At 31.7% G+C, this 15218-nt stretch overlaps 1 protein-coding gene across 1 annotated transcript; it reads left to right on the forward strand.

Moving 5' to 3' along the window:
- Window positions 1-240: 240 nt before the first annotated feature.
- On the forward strand, window positions 241-14968 carry LOC106056632 (AP-5 complex subunit beta-1-like). Its single transcript, XM_056019064.1, has 25 exons — window positions 241-446; window positions 1661-1752; window positions 1866-1989; window positions 2203-2331; window positions 3170-3282; window positions 4083-4125; window positions 4858-4998; window positions 5229-5303; window positions 6161-6301; window positions 6505-6628; window positions 6934-7072; window positions 7549-7638; window positions 8453-8588; window positions 9195-9330; window positions 9621-9727; window positions 9906-9978; window positions 10105-10171; window positions 10344-10414; window positions 10546-10619; window positions 11941-12019; window positions 12425-12454; window positions 12675-12738; window positions 13329-13499; window positions 14128-14210; window positions 14536-14968. The coding sequence occupies exons 1-25, from the start codon at window positions 315-317 to the stop codon at window positions 14715-14717; spliced, it is 2616 nt and encodes an 871-aa protein (XP_055875039.1). The 5' UTR covers window positions 241-314; the 3' UTR covers window positions 14718-14968.
- The last annotated feature ends 250 nt before the right edge of the window (window positions 14969-15218 follow it).

Here is a 15218-nt window from a genome sequence, read left to right on the forward strand (position 1 = left end):
ATAGCATCTTAGATCTATATAATCTAGTCTAGTAGTAAATCTACATGTAGACTCTACAGTACTCTAGATCTATATAACTTATTATAACTATAGAACCCTCTATAGGTCTAGATGATACTATCTATCTAGATCTAATAAAAGTTAACTTCCAAATACTTTTAATAGATTTTTAGTCTAAGAAGTGTGTGACAAGACTTATTACAGTATGTAGCAGTTTACATCAAGAGAGGATAATTCTTATCTTAAAAGTTTCTCGTTTTTTAATAACAATGGTAATGAAAGGGTGGTAAAAATTTTTAAAGAATTTCTTTATAATGTCATTGCAAAAACAAAATAAAGCCTATGGAGACTCAAACAACATTACAGAAAAGCTACGCTCCAGTATAAGCAATGGAACCACTTTTAAGTTGTTTGAAGACGACTATTTTATTTTTGAACTGATCAAAGTTAGTGCCTCAATGTAATTTTATTATTTTCATATTTTGTAATCATCATTATATATTATATAATAATTAATACATAGACATCATCATCATCATGGTGATACTTGATTGTCTTGATAAGTCATAGTCATAATATTATATTAAATTATAAGCCATAAGTTGATGATGAAGTTAATCTATTCTAGATCTATATGTTATATTTATTGAGACTAGATGTTATTTATATCATGATGTAGTCGTAGGTTAAATGTTACTATAAATAGTAAAATAAATTTAAGTTATACATAATTAAAAAAAAAATAACATCTTTTCTTTGTTTCATTATTTGTATAAAGATCTAGATCTAGAATCAAGAGATTCTATTCTTATATATATATATATAGAGAGAGATTTAGACTTTCTCTCTCTCTCTTTCTCTCTCTTATATAATGATATATTATTATGTTAATAATTCAGTAAGCAACAATGAATGACAGGGTTGTTTAGAAAGTTTAAAAAGTAAAGTAGCCTACCCTTTTAGACCTTGTGATCTAAATTTCAGCAATGTAAAGGTCATCTGTTTCTATGACTGATGGTTAATGAGGATGTCAGGTGGCCTGCACAATGACCAATGGCATTTACTCTCCCCAACTATTAGAGTTGAGTGGACTCAGGGATGTCCAAAAAATCCCAGAATTAAAAATACCAGTCTTCACAGAGATTCAAACTTAGGACCTCTCAGATCAGAAGTGAAGCGCTTTACCACTCAGCCACCATGCCCCCATAGAAAGTTAAACCAGACCATTAGTCCATGCAGTGCTTTTTTTGTAAAAAAAAATGGTGCTGGTACTCAGTGATGGATTACCTACCTTTTAACTACTAATAAATTAATAATAAACATTAAAATACAAGAAAACTAATAATTTTTTCACCACATTGAAAAAGGTGCCGGTACACCATACCAGAGCGTACCGTCACAAAAAAAGCACTGAGTCCATGTATCCCAGAATTAAAAGTTTATCCAAGGGACATAAAAGAGAGGGGTGGGAGACCAGTCAGTCAGCTAAAAAGCTTCAGTCTCTCAAGGGAAAAATAATCAAGCTGAGTTGTTGGCTGAGGTCTAAAATTAACCCATATGCAGTCTATTCTAGTTAGGCCTATATTATAATTTATAATATAAGTGTTAGATCTATAATATGACTCACTTGATTTTAATTTGAAAATGTTTTTTTTTACAGCTTTTGTATGACAACTCCCTTGATATTAATACACAAGTAGAAATACTAACTGTTATTGAACAATATGCTTGTGGTACGCTGCCTTCGAACAGGTTCAGTAAATAAATTTTAAATTTATAGTTAAACTGATCAGTAGCTAATTGCAAAATATAATTGTCATTTTATTGACTCATCACATCTTTTTTTTTTCTTTTGTTCCATTCAGTTTTGACCAAGTGATAACAGCCTTACTTGACATTTACCAAGATTCACATTCTGCTTCACAGACTGTAGCCTCTCAGCTCCTGATTACACTTTCTACATTGTTTCTTTCAAATGATGAGCTTTTGGTAAATGTACATTTGAAACCTTTATTGAATTATGTATGCAATACATTTTAATAGAGCCAGTTTTAAAAACAAGTTTCATCAGGTATATTGATTATTTCAGGACTCTGATCTCTGTGCAAAGTTGTTTTTTTTCCTGAAAACCTTATTGAATACATTTTAATAGAGCCAGTTTTAAAAACGAGTTTCATCAGGTATATTGATTGATTATTTTAGGACTCTGATCTCTGTGCAAAGTTTGTGGTCCTTCTGACAGATGTGATCTCCAAAGTTAACAATGTTACCAACAGAAGGTTGCGAGCCTGCTGCTGTCAGTGTTTGTCACAGCTGGTGTCTTGGAAACCTGTGAGTAAAAATGTGGTTGTTGATATTGATACATTCTCGTTTGATTAAAAAATTTGAATGGCAAAAGTTTATGCTTTTGTTTTTTATGTTTAAATTAAGTGTAGTAGAAAAATACAATAAATGAATAAACAAGTTATTTTTTACAATACCACTATTCAATTCACAACTTCATGGTTGAACCTGGACGCTGATCTAAAATCCGGCTCAAACGATTGTCCTATAAATTTAACAGTTGATATATATTGCTGAGAAAAGAATTGCTAGTTTGTTGGCTAGTATCATTTTTCAAAAAAATTAATTAATTAAAATTTTGCTATAAATTGGAGTAAAAAAAAAGCCATAACTGAGTTGTTTATTAAATTTAAATCTACTTAAAGTTTATTGATAGATTATCTAAGCTTCACTTATATTTTTACATAAATCTAACATAGATTACGTCAGATTCTAGATGTAGATCTAGATATGGAAGTTCTAAATCAGAAATCTAGATCTAGTTGTCTATATAATAAAAGTACCAATAGTTTATTTTACATTGCCTGCTGGCCTAGATCTGACCATGTCAAAATCTCTGGTTTGGTACCCAGTTTGAGCTAAGATATTTTTTTAAATAATTTTTTCAAAATATTTTTTTTAGAGATGTATAATGGAGCTATCGTCTTTTAAAAAATGTATTTTGTAATGTTTTTCTTATTTTACTTTTTTATAAGCACCAAATTTATTGTTTTAAGTCCTTTTTTTTAATTAGCATGTATAATAATAGTAATTTACATAGCACTGTTCCCAAACAAGATGTAGGCCATCAGCTAATAGCACTTTTTTTGTGTGTGCATTCTCTCAGGGCCTGCTTTGGAGATGGAGAGAAGCTTTAATAAGACTTGTGAAGGAAGAAAAAACGGATGTCATTCAGGACTATATGGTGTTACTGATCAATGTAATTAGCTCCCCTGATCAGTGAGTGGGTTTTATTTACGCACTTTTTTTGCCATTGGCTTAGATTATTTACAGCCAAGAAACTTTTGTTAAAATGTAGTGTCACACTGAATGAGAACTGGCACTGACGTAACTTTTTTAATACTTAAGCTGTAAACAATGTTATACATTATGTCATTAAAGCACTGTGCAGGATGGGCTAGTGTCCTGTTGTTTATATATTACATGGTTCAGGCCAAACTTTGACTGTCCCTACTGCCTGGAGGAAGAAGAAATTGTTTCTCATTCTTTTTGAATGTCCCAGACTTGCTAAATTCTGTTTCAACATGTCTGAGAAGCCACTTACTCTTGACCTGAATGTGGCCATGTGTATTGCTCACAACCAGAGGTTTTTGTCTAGGGTTTTTTGAAAGAGAGGATGAGCCTTTTGAAGCTCTCACCCAAGTGGAGTTTAATGATTATAGTAGGTTATGTGTATTGCACTTGGCATCTTGGATTGTGACACATACTGGTACATTAAAGTTATTGACTAACCAAGAAAATAAACTTACTGTATCTATGAGTCTTATTTCACTAATAAATTAAACATTGCATGTCATAGTCAAAAGTGTATCCATTGATCCACTTGTACATAAGTTATCTAATGGTCAGCACTTTTTTCCCTGATTTATTTCTAAGTGATCTTCTAAGAACTGTAACCTACTTTTTCAAGTAGTTGCTTTCTTAACAATAGTCTCCCATGTGTAAGAGAGAGAGAGAGACAAAGTAGATTATGAGTAGTAAGTGCTTCTAGTGATTTCTTCCTAAATCTTTCCTTATAGAACTGAAGTGTTGGACCAGTCATATGACAAGTCTGGGAAAAAGGTTTGTTTGTTTACCTTTAAAAAGTAAAAAAAAACCCTTCAAACTAATTACTGTTTTACTTTTTAATTAAATAATTACATGGTTTCAGTGACTTATTTTCAAATTCCACATTCATCAAATTTTAAAAATATTTTTTTCTTACATTATTTGGTTTCAAACTAGAACATGGCTAATGTGTGATTTCACAAAAAAAAAAAAGCATAAAATTATCTGTGTACACAGAAATTACTTATAAATTTAAAACACACCCTCACTGCATTGGCCTTGATTAGCAAATTGTCTGGTAATAAAGAGTACTAGGTTTATTCATAAACATCAAACATCATTGTTTATATTCAGATTTAGTTTTGAAACTACTGTATAGATAAACTAGTCCAGGGGAAATTATCATTTAATCCAACTATGAAATAGTGGTAAGCAAGAAGATTCAAGAATGTACACTTAAGTTTTCACTGAAGAAGGAGCAAGAATTGTACAACTGGATGGTCCATAGGTTTTAAGATAGATTTAAATCAATTTCTTGCTTTCCATTTTGTATTCTAACTAAGAAGAATTTATTTTTTTATTTTTATTCAGTTTATGTTTTCAATTTGAACTATTGAAGTATTTTATTCTATCAGGCATAAAATAAAACTGTTACTGTTAAGTCTATTACTGGTAGATTTATGTGTGATGCATATAATATATAGAACAATATGAATAACCTTTTTTTTTAAATTTGACTTATAATAGACAGCCACACCAAGCAATGATTTGCTGTCAACAGTTTCACAGGTCATGGATAACATGTTCCTAATGACCCCTGCAGGATTGACTACTGTGGTGTGTTCCATAGCTCAGCTAGTAAAAACAAACAAAGACCTGCATCCTACAGTAGGTAGCTTTGTCAACTTGTAGCTTAAGTCAAAGTAGCAAAGGGGGGGGGGCAGCTTATACCAGAAAAGCTGAGGGTAGGATGGTAAAATTCTTAGCTTTTAACAGAGAGTCATGAGTTTGAACACACAGTGGATACTGAAATTTTAAAATTTGGAGGCTCTTGATTTATGAATTGACTGAATTAGCTGGATTAATTTATTGGCTATTTATTTGTTTTTGTGTTACAGATATTTAAGGCTCTAATGTTACAGTACATGTCATCTCTAGATCCCAATATTGTCTTCCTGATGTTGTATATTCAGGTAAGGGAAAGATTTAACTCAAACATTGGAGGAAACGAATATTATCTTTTTTTTTAATATAAGTATTTTAAATTAATGTTTATGTTAAATTAATGTTGGTCTAGTTGATAGCAAGTAATATTTACAAGTACTAGATTTACATCAGGTATTCTCACATAAGACCAGATGTAATGAAAACATGATTCATGTATAGGATATTGATCACTCATTTCTTATATAGGCTTATAACTCGTTTTTAAATAATGTAGTCAAATTTACAACATATCAATGCTCTCACCAAGGAATAGAAATAATTTTTATTGGAAATAAACAGCTTCTATAATTTTTTCATTTAAAAGAATTCTAATGATCAATGAAGTCAGTGGTAAAGTATAGGTTACAGGGGTCTGTAGTAAATACACCAGATAAAAAAATGGTATATATGAAGGCAGTGGTAAAGTATAGGTTACAGGGGTCTGTAGTAAATACACCAGATAAAAAAAAATGGTATATATGAAGGCAGTGATAAAGTATAGGTTACAGGGGTCTATGTAGTAGATATACCAGATTAAAAAAATGGTATATATGAAGGCAGTGGTAAAGTATAGGTTACAGGGGTCTATGAGTAGATAAACTTGTTTCTAAGTCTTATAGTTTGTATCATGGCTAGCACAATGGGGTGAATGTATCTAGCTTTTTATGCTCAAGTGTATGACTTTAAGAGTTTGAGTCCAGACTTCAGTACCGGTAACTAAAATCCTTATCTGTTCTTGTATCCCAACCCATGACTTTTGTGTTTGGTGACTCTACATCTGCTAAAAGTAAATTACTGAGATACTGTATGTTTACTTTTTATGTTTTTATGCTCTGTATTACAGAAAGAATTTAGAGGACAGATTTTATCTTCATCTGAGGAAAGGACACTTTTAAACAGAGCCATGACTTGTGTGAATCTCCCAAGTCTAAGTACATCAACTCGCCTGATCATTGGCCAGTGGCTGTTGTCTTACCTACAAGATGTAAGCTTTAGTTTAAATTTCATCAACTAAACTCCAGAAAGTAACACGAAATCATCTGTAATGCAAATGAAGCATAGCTTATTATATGTTGTCTATAGACAAAACAAAATTTTACTACAGTTGAGCCTAAAAGGTTAATCAACTGTTGCTTATATTACTATAAAAAAATAATTTCAAGTATTTTGTTTGTTTATGTTTCAAAGGAAGCAATTAACTCATCATCAGAGTTCATGTTAAAAGATATGTCTCCCGTTGTATTTGATCCTCTGGATATACATACTTTAAAGTTGGCAATGATAAATAGTTGCTCTGGGCCTAAAAATCAAGGTTAGTTGTTCTAATGTTTCTTATTAGTAATCATTTGTTGTTATAAATATATCTGTGAAGTATCACTCTTCATCTGCCCTATAGATCACAAGGTCTGAAAGGGGAACTTTTCTTTACATTCAGGAAACTGACAGTATCATATCATCATTCTGGAATTATTGTCTTAGTGGCTAAATGTTTCAAGATCATTTTCAATTATTATTCTTGTATTAATATTGCTTTTTCTTTTCTGCATAAATTATTCTAATTTTTGTTGTGCATTTTTTTTTTTTAAAGTTCAATAATTAAAATTTCTTCACTAAAAGATGTTTCAGGAAATCTGCATTACTTAACACAGCTTGCGGACACAACTGGAGGTGCAAGAGTTACCTGCCATTTGTTTCGTAGTTTGTTTTTACTAGTGACTACCAGAAGTTCTCAGACTGTGAGGAGTAATGTGTTAAGGTGAGTGTGTACATGAGCATGGGGTGGTGGTGTTCTGAAATGGTACATGATCATTTGTGTTGGGATGGATTCTCAGGCTGTAAGAAGTGAGTGCACTGATGTAGATGTGAGTTCCCGAGCTCTAAGGTGCAGGTAGAGATGAGCAGTGAGCTTTGTACATTTAGGTTAGTGGCGTTTATGTTTACATCAGTGTTGGTAGGAGCACCCATGCCATAAGAAATAGTATGCTAAAATGTCCTTTTGTTGGTACACTTGTATACATGTAATCTTTTTTTGTTGTTGAAGCTATCAATATTATTAACAAAAAAATATTAGTTTCAGTCCTTCTTAATGTTTTGAATCTACAATTGTTGACCCAGTGACATCTTGCTAATTACTATAATTATTTTCGCATTGTTGATTTTTAAATGTATTTTATTTTCTGTATTTCTTTGTATGTTTTTGTTTGTTTACAAACTGTAGCTATGATCTTTCAGAATCACAAAGAAATTATTTCAAAATTTTCCACACCTCATCCCCATGATGGTTGATTTTCTCAGAGCAGTGAAAGAAAACCAGCCTCACGAGTAAGTTCTTAGCACTAGACGGTTATCTTTTGCAGCATCATTCTAATTTTCATTTATTATAACTAGTTGTACAAAACAAAACTGGTCTAACTAGCAACATTTGTTCTTTTAGTTTGGCCAGAGTTTAAAACCCTAGTCAAGGGCATAATTAAGACTCAGGACCCATTTTTTAAAATTTATTTAAAAATAATAATTAAGATATAAGAAGCCAAGATACACACCAAGGATGAATTCCTACCATAAATTATTGCCTTTCTTTTAGATTGAAAGCTATTTATAGTATAGAACTTCTGTGTGGGTGACATTGTTCCAACATTGGCTTTCTCCTTGTTACATTGCTCTAAGAGATGAACCAAAGTCAATCTAAGACAGAAGAAGACCAACACAACATTATTGCAATATATAATATTTACTAGAACTACAAAAACCCTTGGAGGCACAGTGGATGATTGGTAAAGTGCTTGACTTCCAAACTGAGGAGACCCCGAGTTTGAATCCTGGTGAAGACTGGGATTTTTAATTTCAGGATATTTAGGGCCTCTTTGGGCCCTCCCAGCTCTATTGGGTACCTGATATACGTTTGGGAAAGTAAAGGCAGAAAGTCATTGTGCTGGCTACATGACACCCTTGTTCACAGTGAGCCACAGAAACAGATAACCTTGACATTATCTGCCTTGTAGATTGCAAGTTCTGAAGGGGGAATTTTACAAAAACCCTTACCATTTATAGATCTGTTAAAACATTGTTACATTGAAGTTAGTTAATGATGCTCTACCAGTGTCTGGTGCAATGGTAATGGATGTTTCTGTTACAGAGAACTTCATCAAGAAATCTTGTCACTGCTTCATGACACTGTTCTCTCACTGGCTATCAAAACTTTGTTGGGAAATTATCAGAACTACCTCCAGGTCTGGATGCTGTCAGCTCAGGATGTTACGATACAACAACAGGTGAGGGCCATACACTATCTCATGTTCTGGATGCTGTAATTTAAAGTTGGTATTATAGGTAACAGGCTAGTACCTACCTCACTGTACCTTCTGTTTTCTAAGCTTTTAGCTCAGTATGGTTCAATACAATGACATGCATGATAATAATAAGACTTGTCTTAGAGTCCAAAGATTAATGAAGAGTGCAGTAGTTCACGTGGCTACACAGCCTCAACTCGACCTACATATTTTGCCACATTTAGTGCAGACATAGCCATTGTCCACAGGCAGTCGATTTAGATTCCTTTTCACTGTCTACGGCTGTCCACAGCATTGGATTTTCTTTTGGTCTCAAATGTGTATACCACATTTTCACTCAAATATTCTATGTAAAGTAGACATTAGAAATAGATTCTATACTAGACTTTGTTTTTGTGTTGCATTTATTTAAATAAAATGTGATGTAAAACAAATAATACATCTAGTCGCTTAATGAAAGTTTTCAACTATCACTACCAGAAATAGAGAATTATTGCCATTATAAATAAAGGCTGTTAATGTTAAATGTGGAGAAAGAATGTTAAGTTCTGTTTGATTTAATTTACTATCTTTCTGTTTCTATTATAGAAGCCTTTAATAAGACTGTTGGAGTTGGTTCAAGAAGCCAGGTATTGTGCCCTGGATGATTGGTCTCTAGGCAGTCTTGTTTTAACGATTTGTCGGACTATGATACTTCATCATCATACTGACCTACTTTATACTTGTAAGTCATCTGTAGAGTTATTAGTAACATAATGTGTTTAACATGTCATTACATAAGTTTTCCCTTGACCTACAATATTATTATTTTATTTTGTTTTTAAAGATTTTCCTCCTGTTAAACTTTATGAAAATTATTTAATGAAATTTATTTGAAAATTACATTTTATATTCTTTTTTTTTAGCTTTTGCTAAGACTGGGTTTGAAGTGTAACACTAATAAACATTTTCATTCAGAATATTTTGGTGTATACCAAAACCATTCACATTCCTAATTTTTCATTTCTCTGTCAGCACTGGGAGACTTGCTGTACTTCATGCTGGACTCTTACAGTGATTGTGATATCAGGGACCAGGCCAGATTCTTCTATACAATATTGACAGTACAAAGTGATGCCAAGGTTCAATGTTGTTTTCACATAGACACAGGAAAACTAATCTACATAATAGCTGGATCTATTTAGACTTTCCAATTTATTATATGCCATTGTTTATATGTAAATGATCCTATTATAAATTTGTAGTATCTTTAATTAGAACAAAAATATTATGAATGTAAAAATGATTTATATTATAAAGGCGAAAGAACTCCTTGCTGCAACATTATCTGACAGTTTGCGTCTGGGAGAAAATATTACAGATTTTTTTCCAGGTATCAAATATTATAAACCAGCTAAATATATATATATATTCTAGTTTGTTTTAACTTTGTAAAAATTTACTAAAGTAAAACTTAGCTTACCAAATGAATGACTTACCTCTTTACATCTCAATACAGGCTCTGTAGTGCAAACAAAACCTGCTGAGCTATTTGCATTAAAAGAAGCGCCACTTGTTTGGTTGAGGTAAATAGTAGAAGTTTTATGTCTTTCTAATATTCTAACAGACATTCTAGACTATCATATACAATCTAGTCAAGACTATTATACACATGGCAGACATTCTCACTATTTATACAATATTCAAATATGCTATTGATTTAAGAATTATTTTGTTTCTAATTTAATCTATAATTAGAAACTCTTGTGACAGTGAGTATACCTTGACCAAGGAAACCATGCCTGTTGAGTTCCCCAAACCTGTTACTGGTAGGTTTAGAGTTTCTATCCCTTGTATTTGTTATAGAACTTGGAACAATGTTTGACAAAGTTGGAGCATAGTTTTTTATCTGTTCTTTTATCTATTTCCTCATTACACTCATTGTATTTTCATCTTGTAGATAATCTGTCTGACTATTGGGACACTTTGTATCACCTCCAGACAGTCATGATCTGTAACTTCACTCTAAGTCTTGTGAGTCAGATGTTTTATTTTTTGTATTGACCTTTGAGTATTGAGATTTGTTTAGCTTCCTTTCGTTTTATTAAAATCTTGATATAACATACACATTGACTGAAATTCAATTGAATATGATCTGAAGACATGTAGGGTTAATAGTCCAAACAGCTGGTACAACTAAACTAATGTAGGCACATTTAATTCTTCATGTAAAACTTGAAATAAACCCAGACTTCTTTGAAAACAAAACTGGATACAACTTGTAGGCTATTTATAAATAGACACAGATTCAGCTTGAAGATAGATGTATGTAGACACACAAGTGAAAGGATAATTTCAACAAGATTAAACACTCAATAAAAATGCATGTTGTCTGTCACTTGTCTCTTGCTTGTTCTTCTTTCTACAGCTTACACATCAGTATTTTTTTAACTCAAGTACAATACACACATGATTTCATGAGAATCTATTCAGCCTACATAACAAAACCATCCGCCCATCTTGCTTCATGATTACATCAGACACTCATACACACACTTTCCATAACATTTATAGAATTGTATTTTCATTTTTAGTTATGACTACAATACATTTGAATGCATATCACATAACACTGTATAGTATCACATTAAAACTGTAATTTTAATTTCAAAATTACTAAAATTTACTAAGCTGATCTTGACAATAATACTCAATTCAATATCAAACCTTTATTATATAATGAAAAAAATGGGAACTTGCTGTATAAAAGACTACAAAATATTTTTAAATACCTAAAGTATCACTATATTTTTCCATATATGACTTAAATAAACTAACAGAAGACTCAAAAGTAAAGTAGCAATTATACATAAAGCACTGAACCATAATCTTCAAATACAAAAACAAAATTTTATAAAATACTCAGAAAGACACAAAGATAAAGGCACATTCCTCATCCCATATGCTAGGACAAATTTGTACAAATACTCCTTCTTCCCTAGTGCTATTAGAGCATAGAATGGGTTGCCTGAGCTAGCCAGGAAAACCAGTGACTTGGCAGAATTTAAGTCATTGGTTAACATGCATGTCTGAATGCATGACGCGTAGGACATAATCATCTTCCTTTTTGAAGTAACGTCTGTATTATATAAGATAAGATAATTGTACCCAATAGTTCATTTGTGGTTTTTCAATTACTGAACGAAACATGCTGTGTACAGAGAGATGTCATTATTATAGTCCTTTCAACTTCTTTTCCCTAATGGGAATATAATAAATTTGTATTTAAAAATTGTACAACCCAAGCATTTTAAATTAAACTATAACAAATGTTAAAAGTTTGTTCTATTTGCAGATCAAAGACAGTGACTATGATTTTTTAGTTGCTATTTCATTTGTATTATCCAACAATAAAAATATGGCTGTATTGCAAGGTAAGATTTTTAATAGTGTGTGACAAAGTTGTAAAGTAAAAGATTTATTATTTTGTGAAACTAAGCTTATTATAGCTTTATGTCGATAAAGTGATTGGTTAGCTGAATTTAGTGCTTCAAGTCTATAATTAAACTTCACACCCATGCTCTAACATTACAAGGTAAGTAGGTTCTCTGCAATGTGAGGAAGTTCCCAGAAATTGATGAATAGTTTAGTCTGTGTTTGTATCAGTAAGAATATAGCAATAATATGACATTGTTTTTTATCTGAAGATTCAGAATGAGTGTAATATTTCACATGACTAAACACACCCAGCTGCTATTTACATATTTTGTATCAAAGAATATAAAAGTAATTTTTATAGAATCATATATTTAGTTTATTTTATTCTTTTACATTTTCAGATTCTTGTTTGCCATATCTCAATAAAGGAGGTAACTATTTGTTTCATCATCTGTGCCAGTTTTTAATAATCTTTAAGTGTTAAAATAACTGTTTTACCTGGAAATGCTTATCAATTTTAAACTTTAGACATTTTGTAACATTTAATTATATTTTTTAATCTCTAATGTTTTTTCTGTGAATATTTCTTTTTTCTGCATTGCTATTTACATTTTGACCTGTTATCATGTCATAGATGAATTCTTTTCTCAGAATCAAAATGTGTGCATTTTAAATTGCTACCTAAATTGCCAGAACCTATGACTATCAAAGTGAAGTAAGTTCATCATTGTATTAACTATTACTATACCAAAAACATTAATGCTGAGCATAAGTAGAAGTTGTGTATAAGTTGTAACTGTTTCAATGCTCTTTTTCATTTGTTTATTCTCTTGTTATGCCCCTTTTTTGGTTTACTATAAAACTTTTATATTAGATTTTATGTACTTACATTTATCATATTTGTTTAATTATTATAAAATCTGTTTAGCTGAAAAAAAAATTTCTGAGTGATATAAGAGAATGGTACTTGATAAATGTCAATTAGGATAGAGAGGGGGGCACAGTGGCTGAGTGGTTAAGTGCTTGGCTTCTGAACCTGGGGTCCTGGGTTCGATTCTCTGTGGGATTTTGAAATTTGAGATTTTTTAGAGCACCCCTGAGTCAACCCAACTCTAATGGGTACCTGACTTAACTTAGGGAAAGTAAAGGTGGCTGGTCATTGTGCTGGCTACATGAGACCCTGCTCGTTAACAGTTGGCCACAGAAACAGATGACCTTCTGAAAGGGGAATTTTACTTTTCTTTTTTGGATAGAGTTCTAGACAGATATTTCAATGACTGATAATATCTGATGAGTTTGTTTCAGAGCTCAGTTTGGATTTAGTAACAAAACCTACGAGTGTGATTTAGTCCCAGTGACATTTGAACTTAGAGATTTTCTACAGCCTTTTCCATGGGACTTGTTCAACATTGACAACAAAGAAACATTTTTTTGCCACCACTGGGAGAACTACACTCTCAAGTCAAAAGAAAAATTGTAAGTGATATTTTAAACAACTAAACAATCTTTAATAAGTCACCGTCTTATAAATTGCATGGGATAAAATGTAAATGGTTCTATAGAAAATGTATAGTTATTAAGACAGGAGATTTTTTCCCAAGGCACACCAAACCAAAGACTGCAAAAATAGCTCACAACTTGGCAGCAAAAAGTGGACTAAAGAAAGTTGCACATTCACATTCAAACATTCTCTAATTAGAGGAAGTGAATTTAGTATAAAATGGCTTCGATTTTAGCTTATAAATTACACAGCCACAAAAAAAAGTTGATTTTTTACACCTCTGTGATAAAGATACTGAGGTACAGGTCATGTTTAAGATACTGAGGTACAGGTCATGTTTAAGATACTGAGGTACAGGTCATGTTAAAGATACTGAGGTACAGGTCATGTTTAAGATATTGAGGTAAAGGTCTTGTTGAAGATACTTAGATAAAGGTCTTAAAGATACTGAGGTAAAGGTCATGTTAAAAATACTGAGGTACAGGTCATGTTAAAGATACTGAGGTACAGGTCATGTTTAAGATACTGAGGTAAAGGTCTTGTTAACGATACTGAGGTACAGGTCAGTCAGCAGTAGTAAAAATGTATTTCATTTCTCTCCAGTCTGGGTGTAGAGTCTGTGAAGATTCTTCAGTGTTCTAGAAATGTGTTGCTGAAAGTTTGGGAGAAAGGGCTGGTGTTTACAAGTTAGTATTGTTAGTTGATAGCTATTGTTTTAAATATACAATTGTTCTTAGACTGTACTATATTATATAGAGGTATATAGGTGTAGAGGTATATCAATCTTATTTATAGCAGCGTACATATATTGCTATATTGGTTTACCTTCCCTAATGAATTATTCAAGAACCTATAAGCTTTAATGAATTTCTTAATCGACGTTTTGTTGTAAAGATAATTTGATAATGAACATACAACATTGGAACCTAAGCCGATTTTTTTTACTTCATTTTTTTTTTAATATATTTTTACAAATAATTGTACACTTTTTCTTTTTTCTTTGAACAACAGAAGAGACAGAGGATGGTGACATTTGCACAGATCATTATTTATTCTTTCTGCCCCCACGTTTTCATTTGTTGTTCTGTACCAGGACTCGCAGCACTGATGTGGTAGTTCACATTGCTTCTGATTATTGGCCAGTTCTGGGATTTCTAGATGAGTATCTTGAGCAAGTCTCGAAGACCTCATAAAGCTGTCTGTCAACTTAAATTAACTACATTAAAAGTCTTTCAGTGTACATACTTAGTCCTTGTTAAAATCTACTTTGTGATTAAACTAATTACATACTGAGACCAGAATATTTATAATGGCCAGTTTGAACCAATGACTGTAACACATGCAATGCATTCTCCAAATGAAATGAATGTTTATAGTGATTGCTCAAACTTTTTAGGTTTTTTCTAAGAGGATTTCTAATACAGAGTAAGAAATGTGAAAACAATTCTTGTGTTGTTTTTTTTATTTCAAAAAGATTTGATGCTCATTTGCTATGATGGTTATGTTTCTTGCTACAAATTACTTTATTTTTTCCTGTATTGTAAACTTTCCAGTGTATATGTTTTTATAAAAAAAAATGGATTAAAAATCAAACTTTTAAAGGTTACTTCAACAGAACTTTTTATTTTATATATAAATCAACATGTTTGATTTTTTTTTCAGGTAGATGAATGGTGGGGAAAATGACTAAATGA

The sequence above is a fragment of the Biomphalaria glabrata genome, chromosome 1, assembly GCF_947242115.1.
Source record: "Biomphalaria glabrata chromosome 1, xgBioGlab47.1, whole genome shotgun sequence".
NCBI lineage: Eukaryota > Metazoa > Mollusca > Gastropoda > Planorbidae > Biomphalaria > Biomphalaria glabrata.

Excerpts from the sequence above, each read along its gene's own strand:
- LOC106056632 (XM_056019064.1), top strand. The coding sequence starts at position 315 with ATGTCATTGCAAAAACAAAATAAAGCCTATGGAGACTCAAACAACATT. Across the intron at positions 447-1,660 it reads TTATTTTTGAACTGATCAAA|CTTTTGTATGACAACTCCCT; the intron begins GTTAGTGCCTCA and ends TTTTTTTTACAG. Across the intron at positions 3,283-4,082 it reads GTAATTAGCTCCCCTGATCA|AACTGAAGTGTTGGACCAGT; the intron begins GTGAGTGGGTTT and ends CTTTCCTTATAG.